The 26,944-nt window shown below is 45.7% G+C and overlaps 8 protein-coding genes across 12 annotated transcripts; 4 read left to right on the forward strand and 4 right to left on the reverse strand.

Annotated features, from left to right (window-relative positions):
• The first annotated feature begins 272 nt into the window (after positions 1 to 272).
• On the forward strand, positions 273 to 2,125 carry LOC123037378 (microfibrillar-associated protein 1-like). Its single transcript, XM_044457642.1, has 2 exons — positions 273 to 1,481; positions 1,539 to 2,125. Exons 1-2 carry the CDS (start codon positions 391 to 393, stop codon positions 1,972 to 1,974), a joined length of 1,527 nt encoding a protein of 508 aa, XP_044313577.1. The 5' UTR covers positions 273 to 390; the 3' UTR covers positions 1,975 to 2,125.
• Positions 1,993 to 7,015, reverse strand: LOC123037375 (mediator of DNA damage checkpoint protein 1-like). 2 transcript variants are annotated; one of them, XM_044457636.1, is made up of 11 exons: positions 6,851 to 7,015; positions 6,586 to 6,786; positions 6,046 to 6,502; positions 5,213 to 5,983; positions 5,005 to 5,159; positions 4,830 to 4,947; positions 4,669 to 4,764; positions 3,092 to 4,618; positions 2,994 to 3,035; positions 2,525 to 2,932; positions 1,993 to 2,462 (listed from the first exon to the last, which is right to left on the reverse strand). In XM_044457636.1, exons 1-11 carry the CDS (start codon positions 6,959 to 6,961, stop codon positions 2,248 to 2,250), a joined length of 4,101 nt encoding a protein of 1,366 aa, XP_044313571.1. In that variant the 5' UTR covers positions 6,962 to 7,015; the 3' UTR covers positions 1,993 to 2,247. The 2 variants fall into 2 exon arrangements, with proteins under 2 accessions (XP_044313571.1, XP_044313572.1); XM_044457637.1 differs by lacking the exon at positions 1,993 to 2,462 and having other exon boundaries at positions 2,794 to 2,932; positions 4,227 to 4,618; positions 6,851 to 7,008.
• Positions 7,016 to 7,563: 548 nt separating this feature from the next.
• Positions 7,564 to 9,413, forward strand: LOC123037379 (microfibrillar-associated protein 1-like). The gene is made up of 2 exons (XM_044457643.1): positions 7,564 to 8,769; positions 8,827 to 9,413. The coding sequence occupies exons 1-2, from the start codon at positions 7,679 to 7,681 to the stop codon at positions 9,260 to 9,262; spliced, it is 1,527 nt and encodes a 508-aa protein (XP_044313578.1). The 5' UTR covers positions 7,564 to 7,678; the 3' UTR covers positions 9,263 to 9,413.
• LOC123037377 lies at positions 9,281 to 13,255 on the reverse strand. Of its 2 annotated transcripts, XM_044457640.1 has the most exons (11): positions 13,059 to 13,255; positions 12,794 to 12,994; positions 12,254 to 12,710; positions 11,421 to 12,191; positions 11,213 to 11,367; positions 11,038 to 11,155; positions 10,877 to 10,972; positions 10,380 to 10,826; positions 10,282 to 10,323; positions 9,813 to 10,220; positions 9,281 to 9,750 (listed from the first exon to the last, which is right to left on the reverse strand). In XM_044457640.1, exons 1-11 carry the CDS (start codon positions 13,167 to 13,169, stop codon positions 9,536 to 9,538), a joined length of 3,021 nt encoding a protein of 1,006 aa, XP_044313575.1. In that variant the 5' UTR covers positions 13,170 to 13,255; the 3' UTR covers positions 9,281 to 9,535. The 2 variants fall into 2 exon arrangements, with proteins under 2 accessions (XP_044313575.1, XP_044313576.1); XM_044457641.1 differs by lacking the exon at positions 9,281 to 9,750 and having other exon boundaries at positions 10,082 to 10,220; positions 10,435 to 10,826.
• A 517-nt stretch (positions 13,256 to 13,772) lies between these two features.
• On the forward strand, positions 13,773 to 15,622 carry LOC123037381 (microfibrillar-associated protein 1-like). The gene is made up of 2 exons (XM_044457645.1): positions 13,773 to 14,978; positions 15,036 to 15,622. The coding sequence occupies exons 1-2, from the start codon at positions 13,888 to 13,890 to the stop codon at positions 15,469 to 15,471; spliced, it is 1,527 nt and encodes a 508-aa protein (XP_044313580.1). The 5' UTR covers positions 13,773 to 13,887; the 3' UTR covers positions 15,472 to 15,622.
• A 108-nt stretch (positions 15,623 to 15,730) lies between these two features.
• LOC123037376 lies at positions 15,731 to 19,464 on the reverse strand. 2 transcript variants are annotated; one of them, XM_044457638.1, is made up of 11 exons: positions 19,268 to 19,464; positions 19,003 to 19,203; positions 18,463 to 18,919; positions 17,630 to 18,400; positions 17,422 to 17,576; positions 17,247 to 17,364; positions 17,086 to 17,181; positions 16,589 to 17,035; positions 16,491 to 16,532; positions 16,022 to 16,429; positions 15,731 to 15,959 (listed from the first exon to the last, which is right to left on the reverse strand). In XM_044457638.1, exons 1-11 carry the CDS (start codon positions 19,376 to 19,378, stop codon positions 15,745 to 15,747), a joined length of 3,021 nt encoding a protein of 1,006 aa, XP_044313573.1. In that variant the 5' UTR covers positions 19,379 to 19,464; the 3' UTR covers positions 15,731 to 15,744. The 2 variants fall into 2 exon arrangements, with proteins under 2 accessions (XP_044313573.1, XP_044313574.1); XM_044457639.1 differs by lacking the exon at positions 15,731 to 15,959 and having other exon boundaries at positions 16,316 to 16,429; positions 16,644 to 17,035.
• A 523-nt stretch (positions 19,465 to 19,987) lies between these two features.
• On the forward strand, positions 19,988 to 21,830 carry LOC123037380 (microfibrillar-associated protein 1-like). The gene is made up of 2 exons (XM_044457644.1): positions 19,988 to 21,186; positions 21,244 to 21,830. Exons 1-2 carry the CDS (start codon positions 20,096 to 20,098, stop codon positions 21,677 to 21,679), a joined length of 1,527 nt encoding a protein of 508 aa, XP_044313579.1. The 5' UTR covers positions 19,988 to 20,095; the 3' UTR covers positions 21,680 to 21,830.
• Positions 21,698 to 26,756, reverse strand: LOC123037374. Of its 2 annotated transcripts, XM_044457634.1 has the most exons (11): positions 26,556 to 26,756; positions 26,291 to 26,491; positions 25,751 to 26,207; positions 24,918 to 25,688; positions 24,710 to 24,864; positions 24,535 to 24,652; positions 24,374 to 24,469; positions 22,797 to 24,323; positions 22,699 to 22,740; positions 22,230 to 22,637; positions 21,698 to 22,167 (listed from the first exon to the last, which is right to left on the reverse strand). In XM_044457634.1, exons 1-11 carry the CDS (start codon positions 26,664 to 26,666, stop codon positions 21,953 to 21,955), a joined length of 4,101 nt encoding a protein of 1,366 aa, XP_044313569.1. In that variant the 5' UTR covers positions 26,667 to 26,756; the 3' UTR covers positions 21,698 to 21,952. The 2 variants fall into 2 exon arrangements, with proteins under 2 accessions (XP_044313569.1, XP_044313570.1); XM_044457635.1 differs by lacking the exon at positions 21,698 to 22,167 and having other exon boundaries at positions 22,499 to 22,637; positions 23,932 to 24,323; positions 26,556 to 26,752.
• Positions 26,757 to 26,944: the final 188 nt, after the last annotated feature.

Genomic DNA, 26,944 nt, shown 5'->3' on the forward strand with positions numbered 1-26,944 from the left:
TACATTAGAAAAAACGGTTTTAAAATTATACAAAATAATTTCTTTCTAAGGTTAAGTGAAGTGAAATGTAGTTTTGCAAATATAGTATAGTTACATTTGATACTTAATTAAAACTGTAATAAAATAAAATTTGTTTAGTATGGCCTCTTAATATTAAAAACCAAAATAAATTGTCGTATACTCTTAAAAATATCTTAAGGGCTCGCTGTATTCGATATGTATCTTATTTTTTGTATACGATAGTCGTGCATTATCACCAAAACTCGACAGCCCTGTTGCAATGTTTACGCGTCGTGTTATCACTATAGCAACCAACCAATTGCATCTGTTATCCGTATTTTACTGCAAACCGGTGCGTTTTGACTCGAGCTGGCTCGACATGCGTGAGGAATGAGCGATACGGACACGGACGACACCGATCTGTTGCTGCTCATACCGCCCAATTACTATTCGGAGGTGAAGATGAGCTCAGGCGCAGGCGCAGCGGCCGATGCACTGGCCATGCCCCCGCCCCCCGCGCCCACAAGTGCGGCGTACCAGTTCCTGCATCCCAGCAAGAAATCGGAGCTCAATAACATAAATGCACGGTTGCAGAACATCGGACTGGATGCGGAGGATGATCGAGGATTTGAGCCACCATCGGATATATCCACCATATCCACGAATACCGTGAGAAATGCAGCAGGACGGCCAAACAGGGAGCTCCATGGCATGGTGCACTCCACTCCAAAAAGTGGATCTGTGGAGCCTCTTCGCCACCGACCCTTAGAGGATAACATACTCCTGGAGATTGATCACTACCTGGACGACAACAATGCACATCGCTGGCAGAGGCAGGATCATCACCTGCATCACCATAGCGATGACCATCTGCGGAACGAGCGGGTGGTGCAAGAGGGTCATCCGGCGGCCACATCCTTGCCTAGCATGCGACTGGCTTCCTCGTCCTCCGGCGCTGCTTCAGTGAAGGAAGTAGTGAGAGGCGCACGCAACAGCTTGAACGACAACAAGCTTATCAGCCTGAGTGAACTCTGGGGCAAGAGTAGCATGTCGAGAACTGTCCTGGACAACAATTCTCCCAACCAACTCTTGTGCAGTCCTTCCCTGAAAGAGGAACAACTGAGGAGACAGCATCTAGAGAAAACTGTTCACACCCTGCAATCCCAACTGTTGGAGTACCAGCAGCGCATATCAGTGGCCATCGAGGTAGATCGTTCCAAGGATGCAGCCCTCAGTGGAGCTGAGCAAACAGCCCAGAGCCTCAACTACGAGGTTCAGCAACTTCGTAATGCTCTCCACCGGCTGGAGACGGACAGAAGCGAATCTCACACCAAGATTGATGCCCTGCAGCACGAGTTGTCCCAGGCTGTCCACTTGGCCACCCAGTTTCAGGAAAAGAATGATAAATTAGAGGTGGAGTACGAGGCCTGGAAGCTGCGCGAACTCAAGAGGATGAAGCGGGATCGCGAGGAGCGGGATAAGTAAGTTAACTTCTACTATCTTTGGAACCCGCATTTAATTCTTCCCCTATCTTACAGCAACGAACGCGAAAAGCTGGACATCGATCGCATGCGTAACATGACCGAGGAGGAGCGACGACAGGAACTGCGCCAGAACCCCAAGCTGGTCACCAACAAGGCCACCAAGGGCAAGTACAAGTTCCTGCAGAAGTACTACCACCGCGGCGCCTTCTACTTGGACGAGGAGAACGATGTGCTGAAGCGCGACTTTGCCCTGGCCACGCTAGAGGATCACTTCGACAAGACCATCCTGCCTAAGGTGATGCAGGTGAAGAACTTCGGCCGTTGCGGGCGCACCAAATACACGCATTTAGTAGACCAGGACACCACCAAGTTTGACTCGCCCTGGTACGCCGAATCCTCCAGCAACATCAAGTTCCACAACGAACGCGGCGGCGGCATGAGGCAGCAGTTCGACAAGCCCACGGGCTCGAAGCGAAAAAAGATGGAGTAGTTTTACGTAGACCCACAATTTTAAGCATAATCGTATGGATATATTTGACGGGCCATATGAAGGCAACCATTTGTACAACTCAAATTGTATGGCCACAATTAAGTTAGCCCCAACATGAAACAAAAAATTAAATATGAAACAAAAACCTAAAGTTAAAGCTTGATAGTATGCTAGTCTGGGACATTGTTAGTGATGTGCTTTTTTTCGTAGGTAATCAGGAACGGCTCCGAAGTTTGGCAGGAAAAAGTTAGGATCAATGTCAAAATATGGCATTTAAACTTTGAGCTTGTGCTCGTTCAGGAGTTCCGCATTGTGCCGTACAAGCGCCTGCATAACGCCCTCGGTTTTGATGAAATGTACTTTTTCGTGGTTCCGCAGGCGTCGATGGAATTTGTGGTCCTTGCTGGTGGTGACCACGTACAGCTCCACACTGAAGGCCAGCGAGGGCGGTTGGGTGAGCACCTTTCCGCCGGCACTTTGAATTATGACTGGGGGAGATTAAAAAGAGTTACACAACAAATTGGTAGAAATTATACTCAGAAAGACTTGCCTTTCAATTCGATGGGCTTTGGAATGATGTCTTCACCGAGCATAAAGTGCAAACCACTTAGCAAACGAGTGTGCTGCAGTACAGACAAGGGCTTAAACTTCATGGTCTCCTCGAACTTGGCATCACTAAAAATATGATCTGCTTTTACTTCGATGGTCCTGGTCTTCTTGACGGAATGCAGCCAATTGGTGGAGAGAACGGGTTTATTGGAAGCGATGGCTATGAGGAATTTGTAGGTCCGCTCGCCTTTGTCCATGATGAGAAGGTCGCACTGGACGGGATCTTCGGTGATTTCCACCACATGTTTCAAAGATTTTAAGACAGATTCCAATGCCGGACGGTTACACATGGTGAATGCTATCTTAATTTTTCCATCCGTTTTGGCCTTTCTCACATATTGATTAAATGCTAACGGAAACAATATATTACAAGTTAGAAAGATTTTAAATTTCTTGGTGAGCGCAAGTACCTTTAAGTGAATCCGGATCTGGCTGGCTGAATCTCGTAGTGGCTGCAATGTAAGATTGTTAAATTTGGCAATACAAAACCAATAAGAATATAACTTACTCGCGCCTGATCTGTTCATTGGAACTTCCTCGTTACTTGAGGTCTTAGCCTTTTTGGTATTGGTAGAGCTGGTTGATGGCTTTTCAATGGCTGCTTCAGTTTTGAGCTTTTTGTCACTGGCGTCATCGACGGACGGTGTCGCGGATCGCGACTTTGTAGAACGATTTGCTCTTGGTGCACGAACAGCTGGCCCCTTGGCTTTCGTACCGCTAGATGAAGGCTCTTCAATGGACGGCGTTGCAGAACCCAACTTGGGTCCACGGACCTTGGAATTAGCAACGCTAGATAATGGTTCTTCAATGGAAGGCGACTTGGCTGCACTAGTCACCCTGGAACTAGTCCCAGAGGTTGAGGAAGTCTCTATTTTGTCAACACTTGCTCTGGGTATACGGACAACTACACGTTTTAATGAAGTCTCCATTGGTTTTTCATCGTTCATCGTTTCAGCATCTTCGACGATCGTTTTGCGCCTGTTTCTGGTCATCACTTTTGGCATATCTTTGGATGTGTCCGCCCTATTTGCCTCAACATTCCTGGCCTTTCTTCCTTTTTCCGATTTGACAGGTTTTTCTGCCTTAGGGTCCTCAACATCTTCCACGCTAGCTTTGCGCCTGGTTTTGGTCATGGGCTTTGGAGTATCATAAGATGAATTGGCAATATTGGTCTCGGCGTTTTCGGCCTCTGTTCCTCCTCCTGCATTAGGCTTCTTAACTTCTTCTTCGCTAGTCTGGCGCCTAGTTGTAGACATTGGCTTCGCCATTTCTTTGGATGTGCCTTCTTTACTGGTCTCCAGGTTCTTGGCCTTTCTTCCTCTTTTTGACTTCACAGGTTTTTCTGCATCAGGAGTCTCAACAACTTCAACATCCGCACTTTCAACCTTTCTTTCCTTCTCTGAAAGTGCATCATCTACTTGGCTAGTATTGCGCCTAGTTTTGGTTATTGGCCTGGGAATATCATTGCATGTGTCTGCCTTGTTTGTCTCCACGACCTTGGTTTTTCTACCGGGCTTTCGAGTTTCTTTTTTGGCAGTTACAATTTTGGGCTTTTTGTCACTGGCGGAACAAGGCAATAGCTCATCGATAGATGGTGTTGTGGATCGCGACTTTGTAGCACGAGTTGCTCTAGGTGCACGAACCTCTGGTCCCTTGGCATTGGCACCGCTTGGTGAAGGCTCTTCAATGGACGGCAATAGATCATCGACAGAAGGTGTTGTGGATCGCGACTTTGTAGCACGAGTTGCTCTTGGTGCACGAACAGATGGTTCCTTGGCATTGGCACCGCTAGATGAAGGCTCTTGAATGGACGGGGTTGCGGATAGCTCATCTTTAGATTTAGCCTGCATCTCATCTTCAACTTTATTCGTTTCTAAAGAGTTTCCTGGAGTACCGGATCGGTTATTTATTATACTTCTACGTGCTTGCCATTTATTGGCCATCACTTTGAAAGGAGAGTTTATTTTATCATCCTTATCTTTTTCTTCTGTATGCGGGGATACATCATGTTCTTTGCAAATAAATTTGTTGAGAGCTGGAAATTTTTACATAAGTATAGATTTCATGGATTCTCCAACCACTTACGTTCTGATTTTTTATCCACTGAAGTTGCTCTCCGCTTTCTCAAGTTATATTCCAATCCCTGAGAACCCTCTGATGTTCGTCTATTTTTTCGGCTTGCTGTGAAATAAATGGTTTTTTAATACTTCTCCGATTTATGTATTTATAAGTTATAAAGGACATACGTGTTTCCGGGGGAGATTCCGATCTGGCTACGCGTTTGCGACTGCCATCTCTAGTGCCCTCAGAGCGCCACCGTCTTTTGTTACTAATGTCACCGAAAACCCCCTCGATTTGACAAACCTTTAAAGTAGAATATTGTTCTTTATAGCTAATGGACCTAGGATATCTTAAAATTACCTTTTGAAAGTGATTCTTATCTTTAATCACGCACGGCTTAAAGAATTTTATCGGCTCTTCGTTAGGATTTACAGGTGATGTTACGATTGTCCCAGAAATCATTTCGTTGAGCACAGCATCTATTTCATCACAAGGCTCCTCGACGGATTTTGAACCTGAAAAGGATAATGTCATGTCCGTAATACAAGATATTAACTGTTGTTATTACCTGCAGCTTTTTCGGTATTGTTGTCGTGTGGAATATTTTCTTTGTTACCAAAACTCAAGGAATTCTGATTACCCGGATTAAATTGTTGTGTTTCTATAAAGTCCTGACACCTAGAGCTATTAATATTGGCGGGAAACGCTTGAGTGGCTATGAAATCTTGGTTGCAATTCGTATTAGCTCTCGGTGCCTTAGGAGAGTCGGGTGGTTGTGGACGTCTAAAATTAAACGCCTGAGTAGCTATGAAGTCTTGGTTGGTTTCGTTATCTTTTGGTGAATTAGGAACTTTGTCTTGTTGGGGGCGTCCCAATTTAAAAGCCTGGGTTGCCACAAAATCTTGATTCGGTACATCTTCGTCTTCGCTCTCACTTTCCAACAATTTATTTTCCGGAAATCGTTGAGTGACTATCGAATCTTGATTCATTTCTTGACTGCTGGCTGCATCCTCTTTGTCGGGAGTTGCAGTAGGAGTCTCAATGGTGGCCACAACCAGCTGTTTAACGCCACCAAACTGTGGTGTGGTGGTATTTGCTACGTTTGAAGGACGGACGAAAGGATCTGGACTATTGGAGCCTGAACGCGGCTCATTGCCCAAGATCAAATCGAAAAGATCAGGGGTGCAGATCGGACGATCTTCGGAGGGAGCTGACAGTTCAGGAGTTATGCAGGCATCACCGCTTGGCAGGATTGCGGTGCTACTTAGGGCACAGGATTTCGAATTGCTGGCTGACCAATTCAAGGCACTCATTTCCAAGTCGGTGGCATTTAGTTGATCTAAATAATTCAAAGTATTTAATTAGGATTGAAAGTTTCCCGTTTGCAAGGGCTGTACCTACCCCGCTTACTATCTTTTTTCTCCAAAGTTTCTATTGGCCTTGGTAGCGGCAGATCAAGCATAGCATCACAAAGGATCTGCGATGAATCAAAGTCATCGATGGCATCCTCGTTGAAGTCCTGAGTGCAAATCCGTATCTCGCTGCCCTGGGAGAAGTCCGCATCATTACTCAACTCTTTGTGGTTAATCACTGGATCATTGAACTGCACAGATGGAAGTTCGGCCAGCAGATCCTGCGTTTCAGGTATCATAAAGTCATCGCCCAGCGACACTTTTCCACTGGTCGACGGTCTTTCAAAGTTAACCGCCTGGGTCTCAGGTATAAAGAAGCTGTCCGCCGAGGTGTTTGCTGACGTGTTGGCGGACGGAGGCTGCGTTTCAGGTATATTGAAGCTGTCCATTGTGGAGTTGTTTGACCTGTCTTTCGGGCATTCCCCAAATCCGCTGCTGTCATGGGCCTGAAAAAATATATTAGCATTGTATTTAGTTTAAATGGAGTATGTGATCCTTGTTTAGGATGGATGTTTTGTGCACTGCTCACCTCATCGTTCTCGTCTCTGATTTCCAGCCTGGCCTCCACATTTCCAAACCGGAGCTTAACCGTGCCGTCGAAGGCTTCCGCCTTGCTGATGTCCGCCACAGTCTTCTCCTGGTCGTTGACGAATATACTGCCAACCATGGCGGCCAGGCGCACAACTCCGCGGCGGAGGATGCAGGCGGTGGCATGGGCCAGTTCCATGGACTGTGCAATTGAAGCGCGAGTTATTTAAAGCCCTAAAGTGTATTTAAAGCCTTATGTCGCTCACCTCATCGGCGATGCTGATTTCCAGACCCTTTTTCCGCCCAATCCTGTAGATTATATCTGGTTCCAGGTGTACCGCCGGTGACCCGCAGACAATCAAGCTTACATATGCCATACTGAAGCGTCCCTGGCGGGAAAATTAATAGAAAAACACTTGCTTCAAACAAAAAATCTGGTTAACAGAGTCCTTTCACGGTCACATTAATCGATTACAGGGCGCCCAAGCGACAATCGATAACCGATATGTCAAAATAATTGAATCATGGTGGTCAGCTCACGGCAAACTGACAAGAAATGTATGTTATACCCTTACTGAGGGTATTATAAATTTGGTCAGATGCTTGAAAAGACAATCGTATTGTTTATAAGTTAAATTATAATTTTTAAAATGGTAGCTGATTGCAACGGTATAAACAGAAATAGTAAATCTGAATTTATTTGTTACATTAGAAAAAACGGTTTTAAAATTATACAAAATAATTTCTTTCTAAGGTTAAGTGAAGTGAAATGTAGTTTTGCAAATATAGTATAGTTACATTTGATACTTAATTAAAACTGTAATAAAATAAAATTTGTTTAGTATGGCCTCTTAATATTAAAAACCAAAATAAATTGTCGTATACTCTTAAAAATATCTTAAGGGCTCGCTGTATTCGATATGTATCTTATTTTTTGTATACGATAGTCGTGCATTATCACCAAAACTCGACAGCCCTGTTGCAATGTTTACGCGTCGTGTTATCACTATAGCAACCAACCAATTGCATCTGTTATCCGTATTTTACTGCAAACCGGTGCGTTTTGACTCGAGCTGGCTCGACATGCGTGAGGAATGAGCGATACGGACACGGACGACACCGATCTGTTGCTGCTCATACCGCCCAATTACTATTCGGAGGTGAAGATGAGCTCAGGCGCAGGCGCAGCGGCCGATGCACTGGCCATGCCCCCGCCCCCCGCGCCCACAAGTGCGGCGTACCAGTTCCTGCATCCCAGCAAGAAATCGGAGCTCAATAACATAAATGCACGGTTGCAGAACATCGGACTGGATGCGGAGGATGATCGAGGATTTGAGCCACCATCGGATATATCCACCATATCCACGAATACCGTGAGAAATGCAGCAGGACGGCCAAACAGGGAGCTCCATGGCATGGTGCACTCCACTCCAAAAAGTGGATCTGTGGAGCCTCTTCGCCACCGACCCTTAGAGGATAACATACTCCTGGAGATTGATCACTACCTGGACGACAACAATGCACATCGCTGGCAGAGGCAGGATCATCACCTGCATCACCATAGCGATGACCATCTGCGGAACGAGCGGGTGGTGCAAGAGGGTCATCCGGCGGCCACATCCTTGCCTAGCATGCGACTGGCTTCCTCGTCCTCCGGCGCTGCTTCAGTGAAGGAAGTAGTGAGAGGCGCACGCAACAGCTTGAACGACAACAAGCTTATCAGCCTGAGTGAACTCTGGGGCAAGAGTAGCATGTCGAGAACTGTCCTGGACAACAATTCTCCCAACCAACTCTTGTGCAGTCCTTCCCTGAAAGAGGAACAACTGAGGAGACAGCATCTAGAGAAAACTGTTCACACCCTGCAATCCCAACTGTTGGAGTACCAGCAGCGCATATCAGTGGCCATCGAGGTAGATCGTTCCAAGGATGCAGCCCTCAGTGGAGCTGAGCAAACAGCCCAGAGCCTCAACTACGAGGTTCAGCAACTTCGTAATGCTCTCCACCGGCTGGAGACGGACAGAAGCGAATCTCACACCAAGATTGATGCCCTGCAGCACGAGTTGTCCCAGGCTGTCCACTTGGCCACCCAGTTTCAGGAAAAGAATGATAAATTAGAGGTGGAGTACGAGGCCTGGAAGCTGCGCGAACTCAAGAGGATGAAGCGGGATCGCGAGGAGCGGGATAAGTAAGTTAACTTCTACTATCTTTGGAACCCGCATTTAATTCTTCCCCTATCTTACAGCAACGAACGCGAAAAGCTGGACATCGATCGCATGCGTAACATGACCGAGGAGGAGCGACGACAGGAACTGCGCCAGAACCCCAAGCTGGTCACCAACAAGGCCACCAAGGGCAAGTACAAGTTCCTGCAGAAGTACTACCACCGCGGCGCCTTCTACTTGGACGAGGAGAACGATGTGCTGAAGCGCGACTTTGCCCAGGCCACGCTAGAGGATCACTTCGACAAGACCATCCTGCCTAAGGTGATGCAGGTGAAGAACTTCGGCCGTTGCGGGCGCACCAAATACACGCATTTAGTAGACCAGGACACCACCAAGTTTGACTCGCCCTGGTACGCCGAATCCTCCAGCAACATCAAGTTCCACAACGAACGCGGCGGCGGCATGAGGCAGCAGTTCGACAAGCCCACGGGCTCGAAGCGAAAAAAGATGGAGTAGTTTTACGTAGACCCACAATTTTAAGCATAATCGTATGGATATATTTGACGGGCCATATGAAGGCAACCATTTGTACAACTCAAATTGTATGGCCACAATTAAGTTAGCCCCAACATGAAACAAAAAATTAAATATGAAACAAAAACCTAAAGTTAAAGCTTGATAGTATGCTAGTCTGGGACATTGTTAGTGATGTGCTTTTTTTCGTAGGTAATCAGGAACGGCTCCGAAGTTTGGCAGGAAAAAGTTAGGATCAATGTCAAAATATGGCATTTAAACTTTGAGCTTGTGCTCGTTCAGGAGTTCCGCATTGTGCCGTACAAGCGCCTGCATAACGCCCTCGGTTTTGATGAAATGTACTTTTTCGTGGTTCCGCAGGCGTCGATGGAATTTTTGGTCCTTGCTGGTGGTGACCACGTACAGCTCCACACTGAAGGCCAGCGAGGGCGGTTGGGTGAGCACCTTTCCGCCGGCACTTTGAATTATGACTGGGGGAGATTAAAAAGAGTTACACAACAAATTGGTAGAAATTATACTCAGAAAGACTTGCCTTTCAATTCGATGGGCTTTGGAATGATGTCTTCACCGAGCATAAAGTGCAAACCACTTAGCAAACGAGTGTGCTGCAGTACAGACAAGGGCTTAAACTTCATGGTCTCCTCGAACTTGGCATCACTAAAAATATGATCTGCTTTTACTTCGATGGTCCTGGTCTTCTTGACGGAATGCAGCCAATTGGTGGAGAGAACGGGTTTATTGGAAGCGATGGCTATGAGGAATTTGTAGGTCCGCTCGCCTTTGTCCATGATGAGAAGGTCGCACTGGACGGGATCTTCGGTGATTTCCACCACATGTTTCAAAGATTTTAAGACAGATTCCAATGCCGGACGGTTACACATGGTGAATGCTATCTTAATTTTTCCATCCGTTTTGGCCTTTCTCACATATTGATTAAATGCTAACGGAAACAATATATTACAAGTTAGAAAGATTTTAAATTTCTTGGTGAGCGCAAGTACCTTTAAGTGAATCCGGATCTGGCTGGCTGAATCTCGTAGTGGCTGCAATGTAAGATTGTTAAATTTGGCAATACAAAACCAATAAGAATATAACTTACTCGCGCCTGATCTGTTCATTGGAACTTTAGCACGAGTTGCTCTAGGTGCACGAACCTCTGGTCCCTTGGCATTGGCACCGCTTGGTGAAGGCTCTTCAATGGACGGCAATAGATCATCGACAGAAGGTGTTGTGGATCGCGACTTTGTAGCACGAGTTGCTCTTGGTGCACGAACAGATGGTTCCTTGGCATTGGCACCGCTAGATGAAGGCTCTTGAATGGACGGGGTTGCGGATAGCTCATCTTTAGATTTAGCCTGCATCTCATCTTCAACTTTATTCGTTTCTAAAGAGTTTCCTGGAGTACCGGATCGGTTATTTATTATACTTCTACGTGCTTGCCATTTATTGGCCATCACTTTTAAAGGAGAGTTTATTTTATCATCCTTATCTTTTTCTTCTGTATGCGGGGATACATCATGTTCTTTGCAAATAAATTTGTTGAGAGCTGGAAATTTTTACATAAGTATAGATTTCATGGATTCTCCAACCACTTACGTTCTGATTTTTTATCCACTGAAGTTGCTCTCCGCTTTCTCAAGTTATATTCCAATCCCTGAGAACCCTCTGATGTTCGTCTATTTTTTCGGCTTGCTGTGAAATAAATGGTTTTTTAATACTTCTCCGATTTATGTATTTATAAGTTATAAAGGACATACGTGTTTCCGGGGGAGATTCCGATCTGGCTACGCGTTTGCGACTGCCATCTCTAGTGCCCTCAGAGCGCCACCGTCTTTTGTTACTAATGTCACCGAAAACCCCCTCGATTTGACAAACCTTTAAAGTAGAATATTGTTCTTTATAGCTAATGGACCTAGGATATCTTAAAATTACCTTTTGAAAGTGATTCTTATCTTTAATCACGCACGGCTTAAAGAATTTTATCGGCTCTTCGTTAGGATTTACAGGTGATGTTACGATTGTCCCAGAAATCATTTCGTTGAGCACAGCATCTATTTCATCACAAGGCTCCTCGACGGATTTTGAACCTGAAAAGGATAATGTCATGTCCGTAATACAAGATATTAACTGTTGTTATTACCTGCAGCTTTTTCGGTATTGTTGTCGTGTGGAATATTTTCTTTGTTACCAAAACTCAAGGAATTCTGATTACCCGGATTAAATTGTTGTGTTTCTATAAAGTCCTGACACCTAGAGCTATTAATATTGGCGGGAAACGCTTGAGTGGCTATGAAATCTTGGTTGCAATTCGTATTAGCTTTCGGTGCCTTAGGAGAGTCGGGTGGTTGTGGACGTCTAAAATTAAACGCCTGAGTAGCTATGAAGTCTTGGTTGGTTTCGTTATCTTTTGGTGAATTAGGAACTTTGTCTTGTTGGGGGCGTCCCAATTTAAAAGCCTGGGTTGCCACAAAATCTTGATTCGGTACATCTTCGTCTTCGCTCTCACTTTCCAACAATTTATTTTCCGGAAATCGTTGAGTGACTATCGAATCTTGATTCATTTCTTGACTGCTGGCTGCATCCTCTTTGTCGGGAGTTGCAGTAGGAGTCTCAATGGTGGCCACAACCAGCTGTTTAACGCCACCAAACTGTGGTGTGGTGGTATTTGCTACGTTTGAAGGACGGACGAAAGGATCTGGACTATTGGAGCCTGAACGCGGCTCATTGCCCAAGATCAAATCGAAAAGATCAGGGGTGCAGATCGGACGATCTTCGGAGGGAGCTGACAGTTCAGGAGTTATGCAGGCATCACCGCTTGGCAGGATTGCGGTGCTACTTAGGGCACAGGATTTCGAATTGCTGGCTGACCAATTCAAGGCACTCATTTCCAAGTCGGTGGCATTTAGTTGATCTAAATAATTCAAAGTATTTAATTAGGATTGAAAGTTTCCCGTTTGCAAGGGCTGTACCTACCCCGCTTACTATCTTTTTTCTCCAAAGTTTCTATTGGCCTTGGTAGCGGCAGATCAAGCATAGCATCACAAAGGATCTGCGATGAATCAAAGTCATCGATGGCATCCTCGTTGAAGTCCTGAGTGCAAATCCGTATCTCGCTGCCCTGGGAGAAGTCCGCATCATTACTCAACTCTTTGTGGTTAATCACTGGATCATTGAACTGCACAGATGGAAGTTCGGCCAGCAGATCCTGCGTTTCAGGTATCATAAAGTCATCGCCCAGCGACACTTTTCCACTGGTCGACGGTCTTTCAAAGTTAACCGCCTGGGTCTCAGGTATAAAGAAGCTGTCCGCCGAGGTGTTTGCTGACGTGTTGGCGGACGGAGGCTGCGTTTCAGGTATATTGAAGCTGTCCATTGTGGAGTTGTTTGACCTGTCTTTCGGGCATTCCCCAAATCCGCTGCTGTCATGGGCCTGAAAAAATATATTAGCATTGTATTTAGTTTAAATGGAGTATGTGATCCTTGTTTAGGATGGATGTTTTGTGCACTGCTCACCTCATCGTTCTCGTCTCTGATTTCCAGCCTGGCCTCCACATTTCCAAACCGGAGCTTAACCGTGCCGTCGAAGGCTTCCGCCTTGCTGATGTCCGCCACAGTCTTCTCCTGGTCGTTGACGAATATACTGCCAACCATGGCGGCCAGGCGCACAACTCCGCGGCGGAGGATGCAGGCGGTGGCATGGGCCAGTTCCATGGACTGTGCAATTGAAGCGCGAGTTATTTAAAGCCCTAAAGTGTATTTAAAGCCTTATGTCGCTCACCTCATCGGCGATGCTGATTTCCAGACCCTTTTTCCGCCCAATCCTGTAGATTATATCTGGTTCCAGGTGTACCGCCGGTGACCCGCAGACAATCAAGCTTACATATGCCATCCTGAAGCGTCCCTGGCGGGAAAATTAATAGAAAAACACTTGCTTCAAACAAAAAATCTGGTTAACAGAGTCCTTTCACGGTCACATTAATCGATTACAGGGCGCCCAAGCGACAATCGATAACCGATATGTCAAAATAATTGAATCATGGTGGTCAGCTCACGGCAAACTGACAAGAAATGTATGTTATACCCTTACTGAGGGTATTATAAATTTGGTCAGATGCTTGAAAAAGACAATCGTATTGTTTATAAGTTAAATTATAATTTTTAAAATGGTTGCTGATTGCAACGGTATAAACAGAAATAGTAAATCTGAATTTATTTGTTACATTAGAAAAAACGGTTTTAAAATTATACAAAATAATTTCTTTCTAAGGTTAAGTGAAGTGAAATGTAGTTTTGCAAATATAGTATAGTTACATTTGATACTTAATTAAAACTGTAATAAAATAAAATTTGTTTAGTATGGCCTCTTAATATTAAAAACCAAAATAAATTGTCGTATACTCTTAAAAATATCTTAAGGGCTCGCTGTATTCGATATGTATCTTATTTTTTGTATACGATAGTCGTGCATTATCACCAAAACTCGACAGCCCTGTTGCAATGTTTACGCGTCGTGTTATCACTATAGCAACCAACCAATTGCATCTGTTATCCGTATTTTACTGCAAACCGGTGCGTTTTGACTCGAGCTGGCTCGACATGCGTGAGGAATGAGCGATACGGACACGGACGACACCGATCTGTTGCTGCTCATACCGCCCAATTACTATTCGGAGGTGAAGATGAGCTCAGGCGCAGGCGCAGCGGCCGATGCACTGGCCATGCCCCCGCCCCCCGCGCCCACAAGTGCGGCGTACCAGTTCCTGCATCCCAGCAAGAAATCGGAGCTCAATAACATAAATGCACGGTTGCAGAACATCGGACTGGATGCGGAGGATGATCGAGGATTTGAGCCACCATCGGATATATCCACCATATCCACGAATACCGTGAGAAATGCAGCAGGACGGCCAAACAGGGAGCTCCATGGCATGGTGCACTCCACTCCAAAAAGTGGATCTGTGGAGCCTCTTCGCCACCGACCCTTAGAGGATAACATACTCCTGGAGATTGATCACTACCTGGACGACAACAATGCACATCGCTGGCAGAGGCAGGATCATCACCTGCATCACCATAGCGATGACCATCTGCGGAACGAGCGGGTGGTGCAAGAGGGTCATCCGGCGGCCACATCCTTGCCTAGCATGCGACTGGCTTCCTCGTCCTCCGGCGCTGCTTCAGTGAAGGAAGTAGTGAGAGGCGCACGCAACAGCTTGAACGACAACAAGCTTATCAGCCTGAGTGAACTCTGGGGCAAGAGTAGCATGTCGAGAACTGTCCTGGACAACAATTCTCCCAACCAACTCTTGTGCAGTCCTTCCCTGAAAGAGGAACAACTGAGGAGACAGCATCTAGAGAAAACTGTTCACACCCTGCAATCCCAACTGTTGGAGTACCAGCAGCGCATATCAGTGGCCATCGAGGTAGATCGTTCCAAGGATGCAGCCCTCAGTGGAGCTGAGCAAACAGCCCAGAGCCTCAACTACGAGGTTCAGCAACTTCGTAATGCTCTCCACCGGCTGGAGACGGACAGAAGCGAATCTCACACCAAGATTGATGCCCTGCAGCACGAGTTGTCCCAGGCTGTCCACTTGGCCACCCAGTTTCAGGAAAAGAATGATAAATTAGAGGTGGAGTACGAGGCCTGGAAGCTGCGCGAACTCAAGAGGATGAAGCGGGATCGCGAGGAGCGGGATAAGTAAGTTAACTTCTACTATCTTTGGAACCCGCATTTAATTCTTCCCCTATCTTACAGCAACGAACGCGAAAAGCTGGACATCGATCGCATGCGTAACATGACCGAGGAGGAGCGACGACAGGAACTGCGCCAGAACCCCAAGCTGGTCACCAACAAGGCCACCAAGGGCAAGTACAAGTTCCTGCAGAAGTACTACCACCGCGGCGCCTTCTACTTGGACGAGGAGAACGATGTGCTGAAGCGCGACTTTGCCCAGGCCACGCTAGAGGATCACTTCGACAAGACCATCCTGCCTAAGGTGATGCAGGTGAAGAACTTCGGCCGTTGCGGGCGCACCAAATACACGCATTTAGTAGACCAGGACACCACCAAGTTTGACTCGCCCTGGTACGCCGAATCCTCCAGCAACATCAAGTTCCACAACGAACGCGGCGGCGGCATGAGGCAGCAGTTCGACAAGCCCACGGGCTCGAAGCGAAAAAAGATGGAGTAGTTTTACGTAGACCCACAATTTTAAGCATAATCGTATGGATATATTTGACGGGCCATATGAAGGCAACCATTTGTACAACTCAAATTGTATGGCCACAATCAAGTTAGCCCCAACATGAAACAAAAAATTAAATATGAAACAAAAACCTAAAGTTAAAGCTTGATAGTATGCTAGTCTGGGACATTGTTAGTGATGTGCTTTTTTTCGTAGGTAATCAGGAACGGCTCCGAAGTTTGGCAGGAAAAAGTTAGGATCAATGTCAAAATATGGCATTTAAACTTTGAGCTTGTGCTCGTTCAGGAGTTCCGCATTGTGCCGTACAAGCGCCTGCATAACGCCCTCGGTTTTGATGAAATGTACTTTTTCGTGGTTCCGCAGGCGTCGATGGAATTTTTGGTCCTTGCTGGTGGTGACCACGTACAGCTCCACACTGAAGGCCAGCGAGGGCGGTTGGGTGAGCACCTTTCCGCCGGCACTTTGAATTATGACTGGGGGAGATTAAAAAGAGTTACACAACAAATTGGTAGAAATTATACTCAGAAAGACTTGCCTTTCAATTCGATGGGCTTTGGAATGATGTCTTCACCGAGCATAAAGTGCAAACCACTTAGCAAACGAGTGTGCTGCAGTACAGACAAGGGCTTAAACTTCATGGTCTCCTCGAACTTGGCATCACTAAAAATATGATCTGCTTTTACTTCGATGGTCCTGGTCTTCTTGACGGAATGCAGCCAATTGGTGGAGAGAACGGGTTTATTGGAAGCGATGGCTATGAGGAATTTGTAGGTCCGCTCGCCTTTGTCCATGATGAGAAGGTCGCACTGGACGGGATCTTCGGTGATTTCCACCACATGTTTCAAAGATTTTAAGACATATTCCAATGCCGGACGGTTACACATGGTGAATGCTATCTTAATTTTTCCATCCGTTTTGGCCTTTCTCACATATTGATTAAATGCTAACGGAAACAATATATTACAAGTTAGAAAGATTTTAAATTTCTTGGTGAGCGCAAGTACCTTTAAGTGAATCCGGATCTGGCTGGCTGAATCTCGTAGTGGCTGCAATGTAAGATTGTTAAATTTGGCAATACAAAACCAATAAGAATATAACTTACTCGCGCCTGATCTGTTCATTGGAACTTTAGCACGAGTTGCTCTAGGTGCACGAACCTCTGGTCCCTTGGCATTGGCACCGCTTGGTGAAGGCTCTTCAATGGACGGCAATAGATCATCGACAGAAGGTGTTGTGGATCGCGACTTTGTAGCACGAGTTGCTCTTGGTGCACGAACAGATGGTTCCTTGGCATTGGCACCGCTAGATGAAGGCTCTTGAATGGACGGGGTTGCGGATAGCTCATCTTTAGATTTAGCCTGCATCTCATCTTCAACTTTATTCGTTTCTAAAGAGTTTCCTGGAGTACCGGATCGGTTATTTATTATACTTCTACGTGCTTGCCATTTATTGGCCATCACTTTTAAAGGAGAGTTTATTTTATCATCCTTATCTTTTTCTTCTGTATGCGGGGATACATCATGTTCTTTGCAAATAAATTTGTTGAGAGCTGGAAATTTTTACATAAGTATAGATTTCATGGATTCTCCAACCACTTACGTTCTGATTTTTTATCCACTGAAGTTGCTCTCCGCTTTCTCAAGTTATATTCCAATCCCTGAGAACCCTCTGATGTTCGTCTATTTTTTCGGCTTGCTGTGAAATAAATGGTTTTTTAATACTTCTCCGATTTATGTATTTATAAGTTATAAAGGACATACGTGTTTCCGGGGGAGATTCCGATCTGGCTACGCGTTTGCGACTGCCATCTCTAGTGCCCTCAGAGCGCCACCGTCTTTTGTTACTAATGTCACCGAAAACCCCCTCGATTTGACAAACCTTTAAAGTAGAATATTGTTCTTTATAGCTAATGGACCTAGGATATCTTAAAATTACCTTTTGAAAGTGATTCTTATCTTTAATCACGCACGGCTTAAAGAATTTTATCGGCTCTTCGTTAGGATTTACAGGTGATGTTACGATTGTCCCAGAAATCATTTCGTTGAGCACAGCATCTATTTCATCACAAGGCTCCTCGACGGATTTTGAACCTGAAAAGGATAATGTCATGTCCGTAATACAAGATATTAACTGTTGTTATTACCTGCAGCTTTTTCGGTATTGTTGTCGTGTGGAATATTTTCTTTGTTACCAAAACTCAAGGAATTCTGATTACCCGGATTAAATTGTTGTGTTTCTATAAAGTCCTGACACCTAGAGCTATTAATATTGGCGGGAAACGCTTGAGTGGCTATGAAATCTTGGTTGCAATTCGTATTAGCTTTCGGTGCCTTAGGAGAGTCGGGTGGTTGTGGACGTCTAAAATTAAACGCCTGAGTAGCTATGAAGTCTTGGTTGGTTTCGTTATCTTTTGGTGAATTAGGAACTTTGTCTTGTTGGGGGCGTCCCAATTTAAAAGCCTGGGTTGCCACAAAATCTTGATTCGGTACATCTTCGTCTTCGCTCTCACTTTCCAACAATTTATTTTCCGGAAATCGTTGAGTGACTATCGAATCTTGATTCATTTCTTGACTGCTGGCTGCATCCTCTTTGTCGGGAGTTGCAGTAGGAGTCTCAATGGTGGCCACAACCAGCTGTTTAACGCCACCAAACTGTGGTGTGGTGGTATTTGCTACGTTTGAAGGACGGACGAAAGGATCTGGACTATTGGAGCCTGAACGCGGCTCATTGCCCAAGATCAAATCGAAAAGATCAGGGGTGCAGATCGGACGATCTTCGGAGGGAGCTGACAGTTCAGGAGTTATGCAGGCATCACCGCTTGGCAGGATTGCGGTGCTACTTAGGGCACAGGATTTCGAATTGCTGGCTGACCAATTCAAGGCACTCATTTCCAAGTCGGTGGCATTTAGTTGATCTAAATAATTCAAAGTATTTAATTAGGATTGAAAGTTTCCCGTTTGCAAGGGCTGTACCTACCCCGCTTACTATCTTTTTTCTCCAAAGTTTCTATTGGCCTTGGTAGCGGCAGATCAAGCATAGCATCACAAAGGATCTGCGATGAATCAAAGTCATCGATGGCATCCTCGTTGAAGTCCTGAGTGCAAATCCGTATCTCGCTGCCCTGGGAGAAGTCCGCATCATTACTCAACTCTTTGTGGTTAATCACTGGATCATTGAACTGCACAGATGGAAGTTCGGCCAGCAGATCCTGCGTTTCAGGTATCATAAAGTCATCGCCCAGCGACACTTTTCCACTGGTCGACGGTCTTTCAAAGTTAACCGCCTGGGTCTCAGGTATAAAGAAGCTGTCCGCCGAGGTGTTTGCTGACGTGTTGGCGGACGGAGGCTGCGTTTCAGGTATATTGAAGCTGTCCATTGTGGAGTTGTTTGACCTGTCTTTCGGGCATTCCCCAAATCCGCTGCTGTCATGGGCCTGAAAAAATATATTAGCATTGTATTTAGTTTAAATGGAGTATGTGATCCTTGTTTAGGATGGATGTTTTGTGCACTGCTCACCTCATCGTTCTCGTCTCTGATTTCCAGCCTGGCCTCCACATTTCCAAACCGGAGCTTAACCGTGCCGTCGAAGGCTTCCGCCTTGCTGATGTCCGCCACAGTCTTCTCCTGGTCGTTGACGAATATACTGCCAACCATGGCGGCCAGGCGCACAACTCCGCGGCGGAGGATGCAGGCGGTGGCATGGGCCAGTTCCATGGACTGTGCAATTGAAGCGCGAGTTATTTAAAGCCCTAAAGTGTATTTAAAGCCTTATGTCGCTCACCTCATCGGCGATGCTGATTTCCAGACCCTTTTTCCGCCCAATCCTGTAGATTATATCTGGTTCCAGGTGTACCGCCGGTGACCCGCAGACAATCAAGCTTACATATGCCATCCTGAAGCGTCCCTGGCGGGAAAATTAATAGAAAAACACTTGCTTCAAACAAAAAATCTGGTTAACAGAGTCCTTTCACGGTCACATTAATCGATTACAGGGCGCCCAAGCGACAATCGATAACCGATATGTCAAAATAATTGAATCATGGTGGTCAGCTCACGGCAAACTGACAAGAAATGTATGTTATACCCTTACTGAGGGTATTATAAATTTGGTCAGATGCTTGAAAAAGACAATCGTATTGTTTATAAGTTAAATTATAATTTTTAAAATGGTTGCTGATTGCAACGGTATAAACAGAAATAGTAAATCTGAATTTATTTGTTACATTAGAAAAAACGGTTTTAAAATTATACAAAATAATTTCTTTCTAAGGTTAAGTGAAGTGAAATGTAGTTTTGCAAATATAGTATAGTTACATTTGATACTTAATTAAAACTGTAATAAAATAAAATTTGTTTAGTATGGCCTCTTAATATTAAAAACCAAAATAAATTGTCGTATACTCTTAAAAATATCTTAAGGGCTCGCTGTATTCGATATGTATCTTATTTTTGTATACGATAGTCGTGCATTATCACCAAAACTCGACAGCCCTGTTGCAATGTTTACGCGTCGTGTTATCACTATAGCAACCAACCAATTGCATCTGTTATCCGTATTTTACTGCAAACCGGTGCGTTTTGACTCGAGCTGGCTCGACATGCGTGAGGAATGAGCGATACGGACACGGACGACACCGATCTGTTGCTGCTCATACCGCCCAATTACTATTCGGAGGTGAAGATGAGCTCAGGCGCAGGCGCAGCGGCCGATGCACTGGCCATGCCCCCGCCCCCCGCGCCCACAAGTGCGGCGTACCAGTTCCTGCATCCCAGCAAGAAATCGGAGCTCAATAACATAAATGCACGGTTGCAGAACATCGGACTGGATGCGGAGGATGATCGAGGATTTGAGCCACCATCGGATATATCCACCATATCCACGAATACCGTGAGAAATGCAGCAGGACGGCCAAACAGGGAGCTCCATGGCATGGTGCACTCCACTCCAAAAAGTGGATCTGTGGAGCCTCTTCGCCACCGACCCTTAGAGGATAACATACTCCTGGAGATTGATCACTACCTGGACGACAACAATGCACATCGCTGGCAGAGGCAGGATCATCACCTGCATCACCATAGCGATGACCATCTGCGGAACGAGCGGGTGGTGCAAGAGGGTCATCCGGCGGCCACATCCTTGCCTAGCATGCGACTGGCTTCCTCGTCCTCCGGCGCTGCTTCAGTGAAGGAAGTAGTGAGAGGCGCACGCAACAGCTTGAACGACAACAAGCTTATCAGCCTGAGTGAACTCTGGGGCAAGAGTAGCATGTCGAGAACTGTCCTGGACAACAATTCTCCCAACCAACTCTTGTGCAGTCCTTCCCTGAAAGAGGAACAACTGAGGAGACAGCATCTAGAGAAAACTGTTCACACCCTGCAATCCCAACTGTTGGAGTACCAGCAGCGCATATCAGTGGCCATCGAGGTAGATCGTTCCAAGGATGCAGCCCTCAGTGGAGCTGAGCAAACAGCCCAGAGCCTCAACTACGAGGTTCAGCAACTTCGTAATGCTCTCCACCGGCTGGAGACGGACAGAAGCGAATCTCACACCAAGATTGATGCCCTGCAGCACGAGTTGTCCCAGGCTGTCCACTTGGCCACCCAGTTTCAGGAAAAGAATGATAAATTAGAGGTGGAGTACGAGGCCTGGAAGCTGCGCGAACTCAAGAGGATGAAGCGGGATCGCGAGGAGCGGGATAAGTAAGTTAACTTCTACTATCTTTGGAACCCGCATTTAATTCTTCCCCTATCTTACAGCAACGAACGCGAAAAGCTGGACATCGATCGCATGCGTAACATGACCGAGGAGGAGCGACGACAGGAACTGCGCCAGAACCCCAAGCTGGTCACCAACAAGGCCACCAAGGGCAAGTACAAGTTCCTGCAGAAGTACTACCACCGCGGCGCCTTCTACTTGGACGAGGAGAACGATGTGCTGAAGCGCGACTTTGCCCAGGCCACGCTAGAGGATCACTTCGACAAGACCATCCTGCCTAAGGTGATGCAGGTGAAGAACTTCGGCCGTTGCGGGCGCACCAAATACACGCATTTAGTAGACCAGGACACCACCAAGTTTGACTCGCCCTGGTACGCCGAATCCTCCAGCAACATCAAGTTCCACAACGAACGCGGCGGCGGCATGAGGCAGCAGTTCGACAAGCCCACGGGCTCGAAGCGAAAAAAGATGGAGTAGTTTTACGTAGACCCACAATTTTAAGCATAATCGTATGGATATATTTGACGGGCCATATGAAGGCAACCATTTGTACAACTCAAATTGTATGGCCACAATTAAGTTAGCCCCAACATGAAACAAAAAATTAAATATGAAACAAAAACCTAAAGTTAAAGCTTGATAGTATGCTAGTCTGGGACATTGTTAGTGATGTGCTTTTTTTCGTAGGTAATCAGGAACGGCTCCGAAGTTTGGCAGGAAAAAGTTAGGATCAATGTCAAAATATGGCATTTAAACTTTGAGCTTGTGCTCGTTCAGGAGTTCCGCATTGTGCCGTACAAGCGCCTGCATAACGCCCTCGGTTTTGATGAAATGTACTTTTTCGTGGTTCCGCAGGCGTCGATGGAATTTTTGGTCCTTGCTGGTGGTGACCACGTACAGCTCCACACTGAAGGCCAGCGAGGGCGGTTGGGTGAGCACCTTTCCGCCGGCACTTTGAATTATGACTGGGGGAGATTAAAAAGAGTTACACAACAAATTGGTAGAAATTATACTCAGAAAGACTTGCCTTTCAATTCGATGGGCTTTGGAATGATGTCTTCACCGAGCATAAAGTGCAAACCACTTAGCAAACGAGTGTGCTGCAGTACAGACAAGGGCTTAAACTTCATGGTCTCCTCGAACTTGGCATCACTAAAAATATGATCTGCTTTTACTTCGATGGTCCTGGTCTTCTTGACGGAATGCAGCCAATTGGTGGAGAGAACGGGTTTATTGGAAGCGATGGCTATGATGAATTTGTAGGTCCGCTCGCCTTTGTCCATGATGAGAAGGTCGCACTGGACGGGATCTTCGGTGATTTCCACCACATGTTTCAAAGATTTTAAGACAGATTCCAATGCCGGACGGTTACACATGGTGAATGCTATCTTAATTTTTCCATCCGTTTTGGCCTTTCTCACATATTGATTAAATGCTAACGGAAACAATATATTACAAGTTAGAAAGATTTTAAATTTCTTGGTGAGCGCAAGTACCTTTAAGTGAATCCGGATCTGGCTGGCTGAATCTCGTAGTGGCTGCAATGTAAGATTGTTAAATTTGGCAATACAAAACCAATAAGAATATAACTTACTCGCGCCTGATCTGTTCATTGGAACTTCCTCGTTACTTGAGGTCTTAGCCTTTTTGGTATTGGTAGAGCTGGTTGATGGCTTTTCAATGGCTGCTTCAGTTTTGAGCTTTTTGTCACTGGCGTCATCGACGGACGGTGTCGCGGATCGCGACTTTGTAGAACGATTTGCTCTTGGTGCACGAACAGCTGGCCCCTTGGCTTTCGTACCGCTAGATGAAGGCTCTTCAATGGACGGCGTTGCAGAACCCAACTTGGGTCCACGGACCTTGGAATTAGCAACGCTAGATAATGGTTCTTCAATGGAAGGCGACTTGGCTGCACTAGTCACCCTGGAACTAGTCCCAGAGGTTGAGGAAGTCTCTATTTTGTCAACACTTGCTCTGGGTATACGGACAACTACACGTTTTAATGAAGTCTCCATTGGTTTTTCATCGTTCATCGTTTCAGCATCTTCGACGATCGTTTTGCGCCTGTTTCTGGTCATCACTTTTGGCATATCTTTGGATGTGTCCGCCCTATTTGCCTCAACATTCCTGGCCTTTCTTCCTTTTTCCGATTTGACAGGTTTTTCTGCCTTAGGGTCCTCAACATCTTCCACGCTAGCTTTGCGCCTGGTTTTGGTCATGGGCTTTGGAGTATCATAAGATGAATTGGCAATATTGGTCTCGGCGTTTTCGGCCTCTGTTCCTCCTCCTGCATTAGGCTTCTTAACTTCTTCTTCGCTAGTCTGGCGCCTAGTTGTAGACATTGGCTTCGCCATTTCTTTGGATGTGCCTTCTTTACTGGTCTCCAGGTTCTTGGCCTTTCTTCCTCTTTTTGACTTCACAGGTTTTTCTGCATCAGGAGTCTCAACAACTTCAACATCCGCACTTTCAACCTTTCTTTCCTTCTCTGAAAGTGCATCATCTACTTGGCTAGTATTGCGCCTAGTTTTGGTTATTGGCCTGGGAATATCATTGCATGTGTCTGCCTTGTTTGTCTCCACGACCTTGGTTTTTCTACCGGGCTTTCGAGTTTCTTTTTTGGCAGTTACAATTTTGGGCTTTTTGTCACTGGCGGAACAAGGCAATAGCTCATCGATAGATGGTGTTGTGGATCGCGACTTTGTAGCACGAGTTGCTCTAGGTGCACGAACCTCTGGTCCCTTGGCATTGGCACCGCTTGGTGAAGGCTCTTCAATGGACGGCAATAGATCATCGACAGAAGGTGTTGTGGATCGCGACTTTGTAGCACGAGTTGCTCTTGGTGCACGAACAGATGGTTCCTTGGCATTGGCACCGCTAGATGAAGGCTCTTGAATGGACGGGGTTGCGGATAGCTCATCTTTAGATTTAGCCTGCATCTCATCTTCAACTTTATTCGTTTCTAAAGAGTTTCCTGGAGTACCGGATCGGTTATTTATTATACTTCTACGTGCTTGCCATTTATTGGCCATCACTTTGAAAGGAGAGTTTATTTTATCATCCTTATCTTTTTCTTCTGTATGCGGGGATACATCATGTTCTTTGCAAATAAATTTGTTGAGAGCTGGAAATTTTTACATAAGTATAGATTTCATGGATTCTCCAACCACTTACGTTCTGATTTTTTATCCACTGAAGTTGCTCTCCGCTTTCTCAAGTTATATTCCAATCCCTGAGAACCCTCTGATGTTCGTCTATTTTTTCGGCTTGCTGTGAAATAAATGGTTTTTTAATACTTCTCCGATTTATGTATTTATAAGTTATAAAGGACATACGTGTTTCCGGGGGAGATTCCGATCTGGCTACGCGTTTGCGACTGCCATCTCTAGTGCCCTCAGAGCGCCACCGTCTTTTGTTACTAATGTCACCGAAAACCCCCTCGATTTGACAAACCTTTAAAGTAGAATATTGTTCTTTATAGCTAATGGACCTAGGATATCTTAAAATTACCTTTTGAAAGTGATTCTTATCTTTAATCACGCACGGCTTAAAGAATTTTATCGGCTCTTCGTTAGGATTTACAGGTGATGTTACGATTGTCCCAGAAATCATTTCGTTGAGCACAGCATCTATTTCATCACAAGGCTCCTCGACGGATTTTGAACCTGAAAAGGATAATGTCATGTCCGTAATACAAGATATTAACTGTTGTTATTACCTGCAGCTTTTTCGGTATTGTTGTCGTGTGGAATATTTTCTTTGTTACCAAAACTCAAGGAATTCTGATTACCCGGATTAAATTGTTGTGTTTCTATAAAGTCCTGACACCTAGAGCTATTAATATTGGCGGGAAACGCTTGAGTGGCTATGAAATCTTGGTTGCAATTCGTATTAGCTTTCGGTGCCTTAGGAGAGTCGGGTGGTTGTGGACGTCTAAAATTAAACGCCTGAGTAGCTATGAAGTCTTGGTTGGTTTCGTTATCTTTTGGTGAATTAGGAACTTTGTCTTGTTGGGGGCGTCCCAATTTAAAAGCCTGGGTTGCCACAAAATCTTGATTCGGTACATCTTCGTCTTCGCTCTCACTTTCCAACAATTTATTTTCCGGAAATCGTTGAGTGACTATCGAATCTTGATTCATTTCTTGACTGCTGGCTGCATCCTCTTTGTCGGGAGTTGCAGTAGGAGTCTCAATGGTGGCCACAACCAGCTGTTTAACGCCACCAAACTGTGGTGTGGTGGTATTTGCTACGTTTGAAGGACGGACGAAAGGATCTGGACTATTGGAGCCTGAACGCGGCTCATTGCCCAAGATCAAATCGAAAAGATCAGGGGTGCAGATCGGACGATCTTCGGAGGGAGCTGACAGTTCAGGAGTTATGCAGGCATCACCGCTTGGCAGGATTGCGGTGCTACTTAGGGCACAGGATTTCGAATTGCTGGCTGACCAATTCAAGGCACTCATTTCCAAGTCGGTGGCATTTAGTTGATCTAAATAATTCAAAGTATTTAATTAGGATTGAAAGTTTCCCGTTTGCAAGGGCTGTACCTACCCCGCTTACTATCTTTTTTCTCCAAAGTTTCTATTGGCCTTGGTAGCGGCAGATCAAGCATAGCATCACAAAGGATCTGCGATGAATCAAAGTCATCGATGGCATCCTCGTTGAAGTCCTGAGTGCAAATCCGTATCTCGCTGCCCTGGGAGAAGTCCGCATCATTACTCAACTCTTTGTGGTTAATCACTGGATCATTGAACTGCACAGATGGAAGTTCGGCCAGCAGATCCTGCGTTTCAGGTATCATAAAGTCATCGCCCAGCGACACTTTTCCACTGGTCGACGGTCTTTCAAAGTTAACCGCCTGGGTCTCAGGTATAAAGAAGCTGTCCGCCGAGGTGTTTGCTGACGTGTTGGCGGACGGAGGCTGCGTTTCAGGTATATTGAAGCTGTCCATTGTGGAGTTGTTTGACCTGTCTTTCGGGCATTCCCCAAATCCGCTGCTGTCATGGGCCTGAAAAAATATATTAGCATTGTATTTAGTTTAAATGGAGTATGTGATCCTTGTTTAGGATGGATGTTTTGTGCACTGCTCACCTCATCGTTCTCGTCTCTGATTTCCAGCCTGGCCTCCACATTTCCAAACCGGAGCTTAACCGTGCCGTCGAAGGCTTCCGCCTTGCTGATGTCCGCCACAGTCTTCTCCTGGTCGTTGACGAATATACTGCCAACCATGGCGGCCAGGCGCACAACTCCGCGGCGGAGGATGCAGGCGGTGGCATGGGCCAGTTCCATGGACTGTGCAATTGAAGCGCGAGTTATTTAAAGCCCTAAAGTGTATTTAAAGCCTTATGTCGCTCACCTCATCGGCGATGCTGATTTCCAGACCCTTTTTCCGCCCAATCCTGTAGATTATATCTGGTTCCAGGTGTACCGCCGGTGACCCGCAGACAATCAAGCTTACATATGCCATCCTGAAGCGTCCCTGGCGGGAAAATTAATAGAAAAACACTTGCTTCAAACAAAAAATCTGGTTAACAGAGTCCTTTCACGGTCACATTAATCGATTACAGGGCGCCCAAGCGACAATCGATAACCGATATGTCAAAATAATTGAATCATGGTGGTCAGCTCACGGCAAACTGACAAGAAATGTATGTTATACCCTTACTGAGGGTATTATAAATTTGGTCAGATGCTTGAAAAAGACAATCGTATTGTTTATAAGTTAAATTATAATTTTTAAAATGG

The sequence above is a fragment of the Drosophila rhopaloa genome, unplaced genomic scaffold (genome assembly GCF_018152115.1).
Source record: "Drosophila rhopaloa isolate 14029-0021.01 unplaced genomic scaffold, ASM1815211v1 contig_163, whole genome shotgun sequence".
Classification (NCBI taxonomy): Eukaryota; Metazoa; Arthropoda; class Insecta; order Diptera; family Drosophilidae; genus Drosophila; species Drosophila rhopaloa.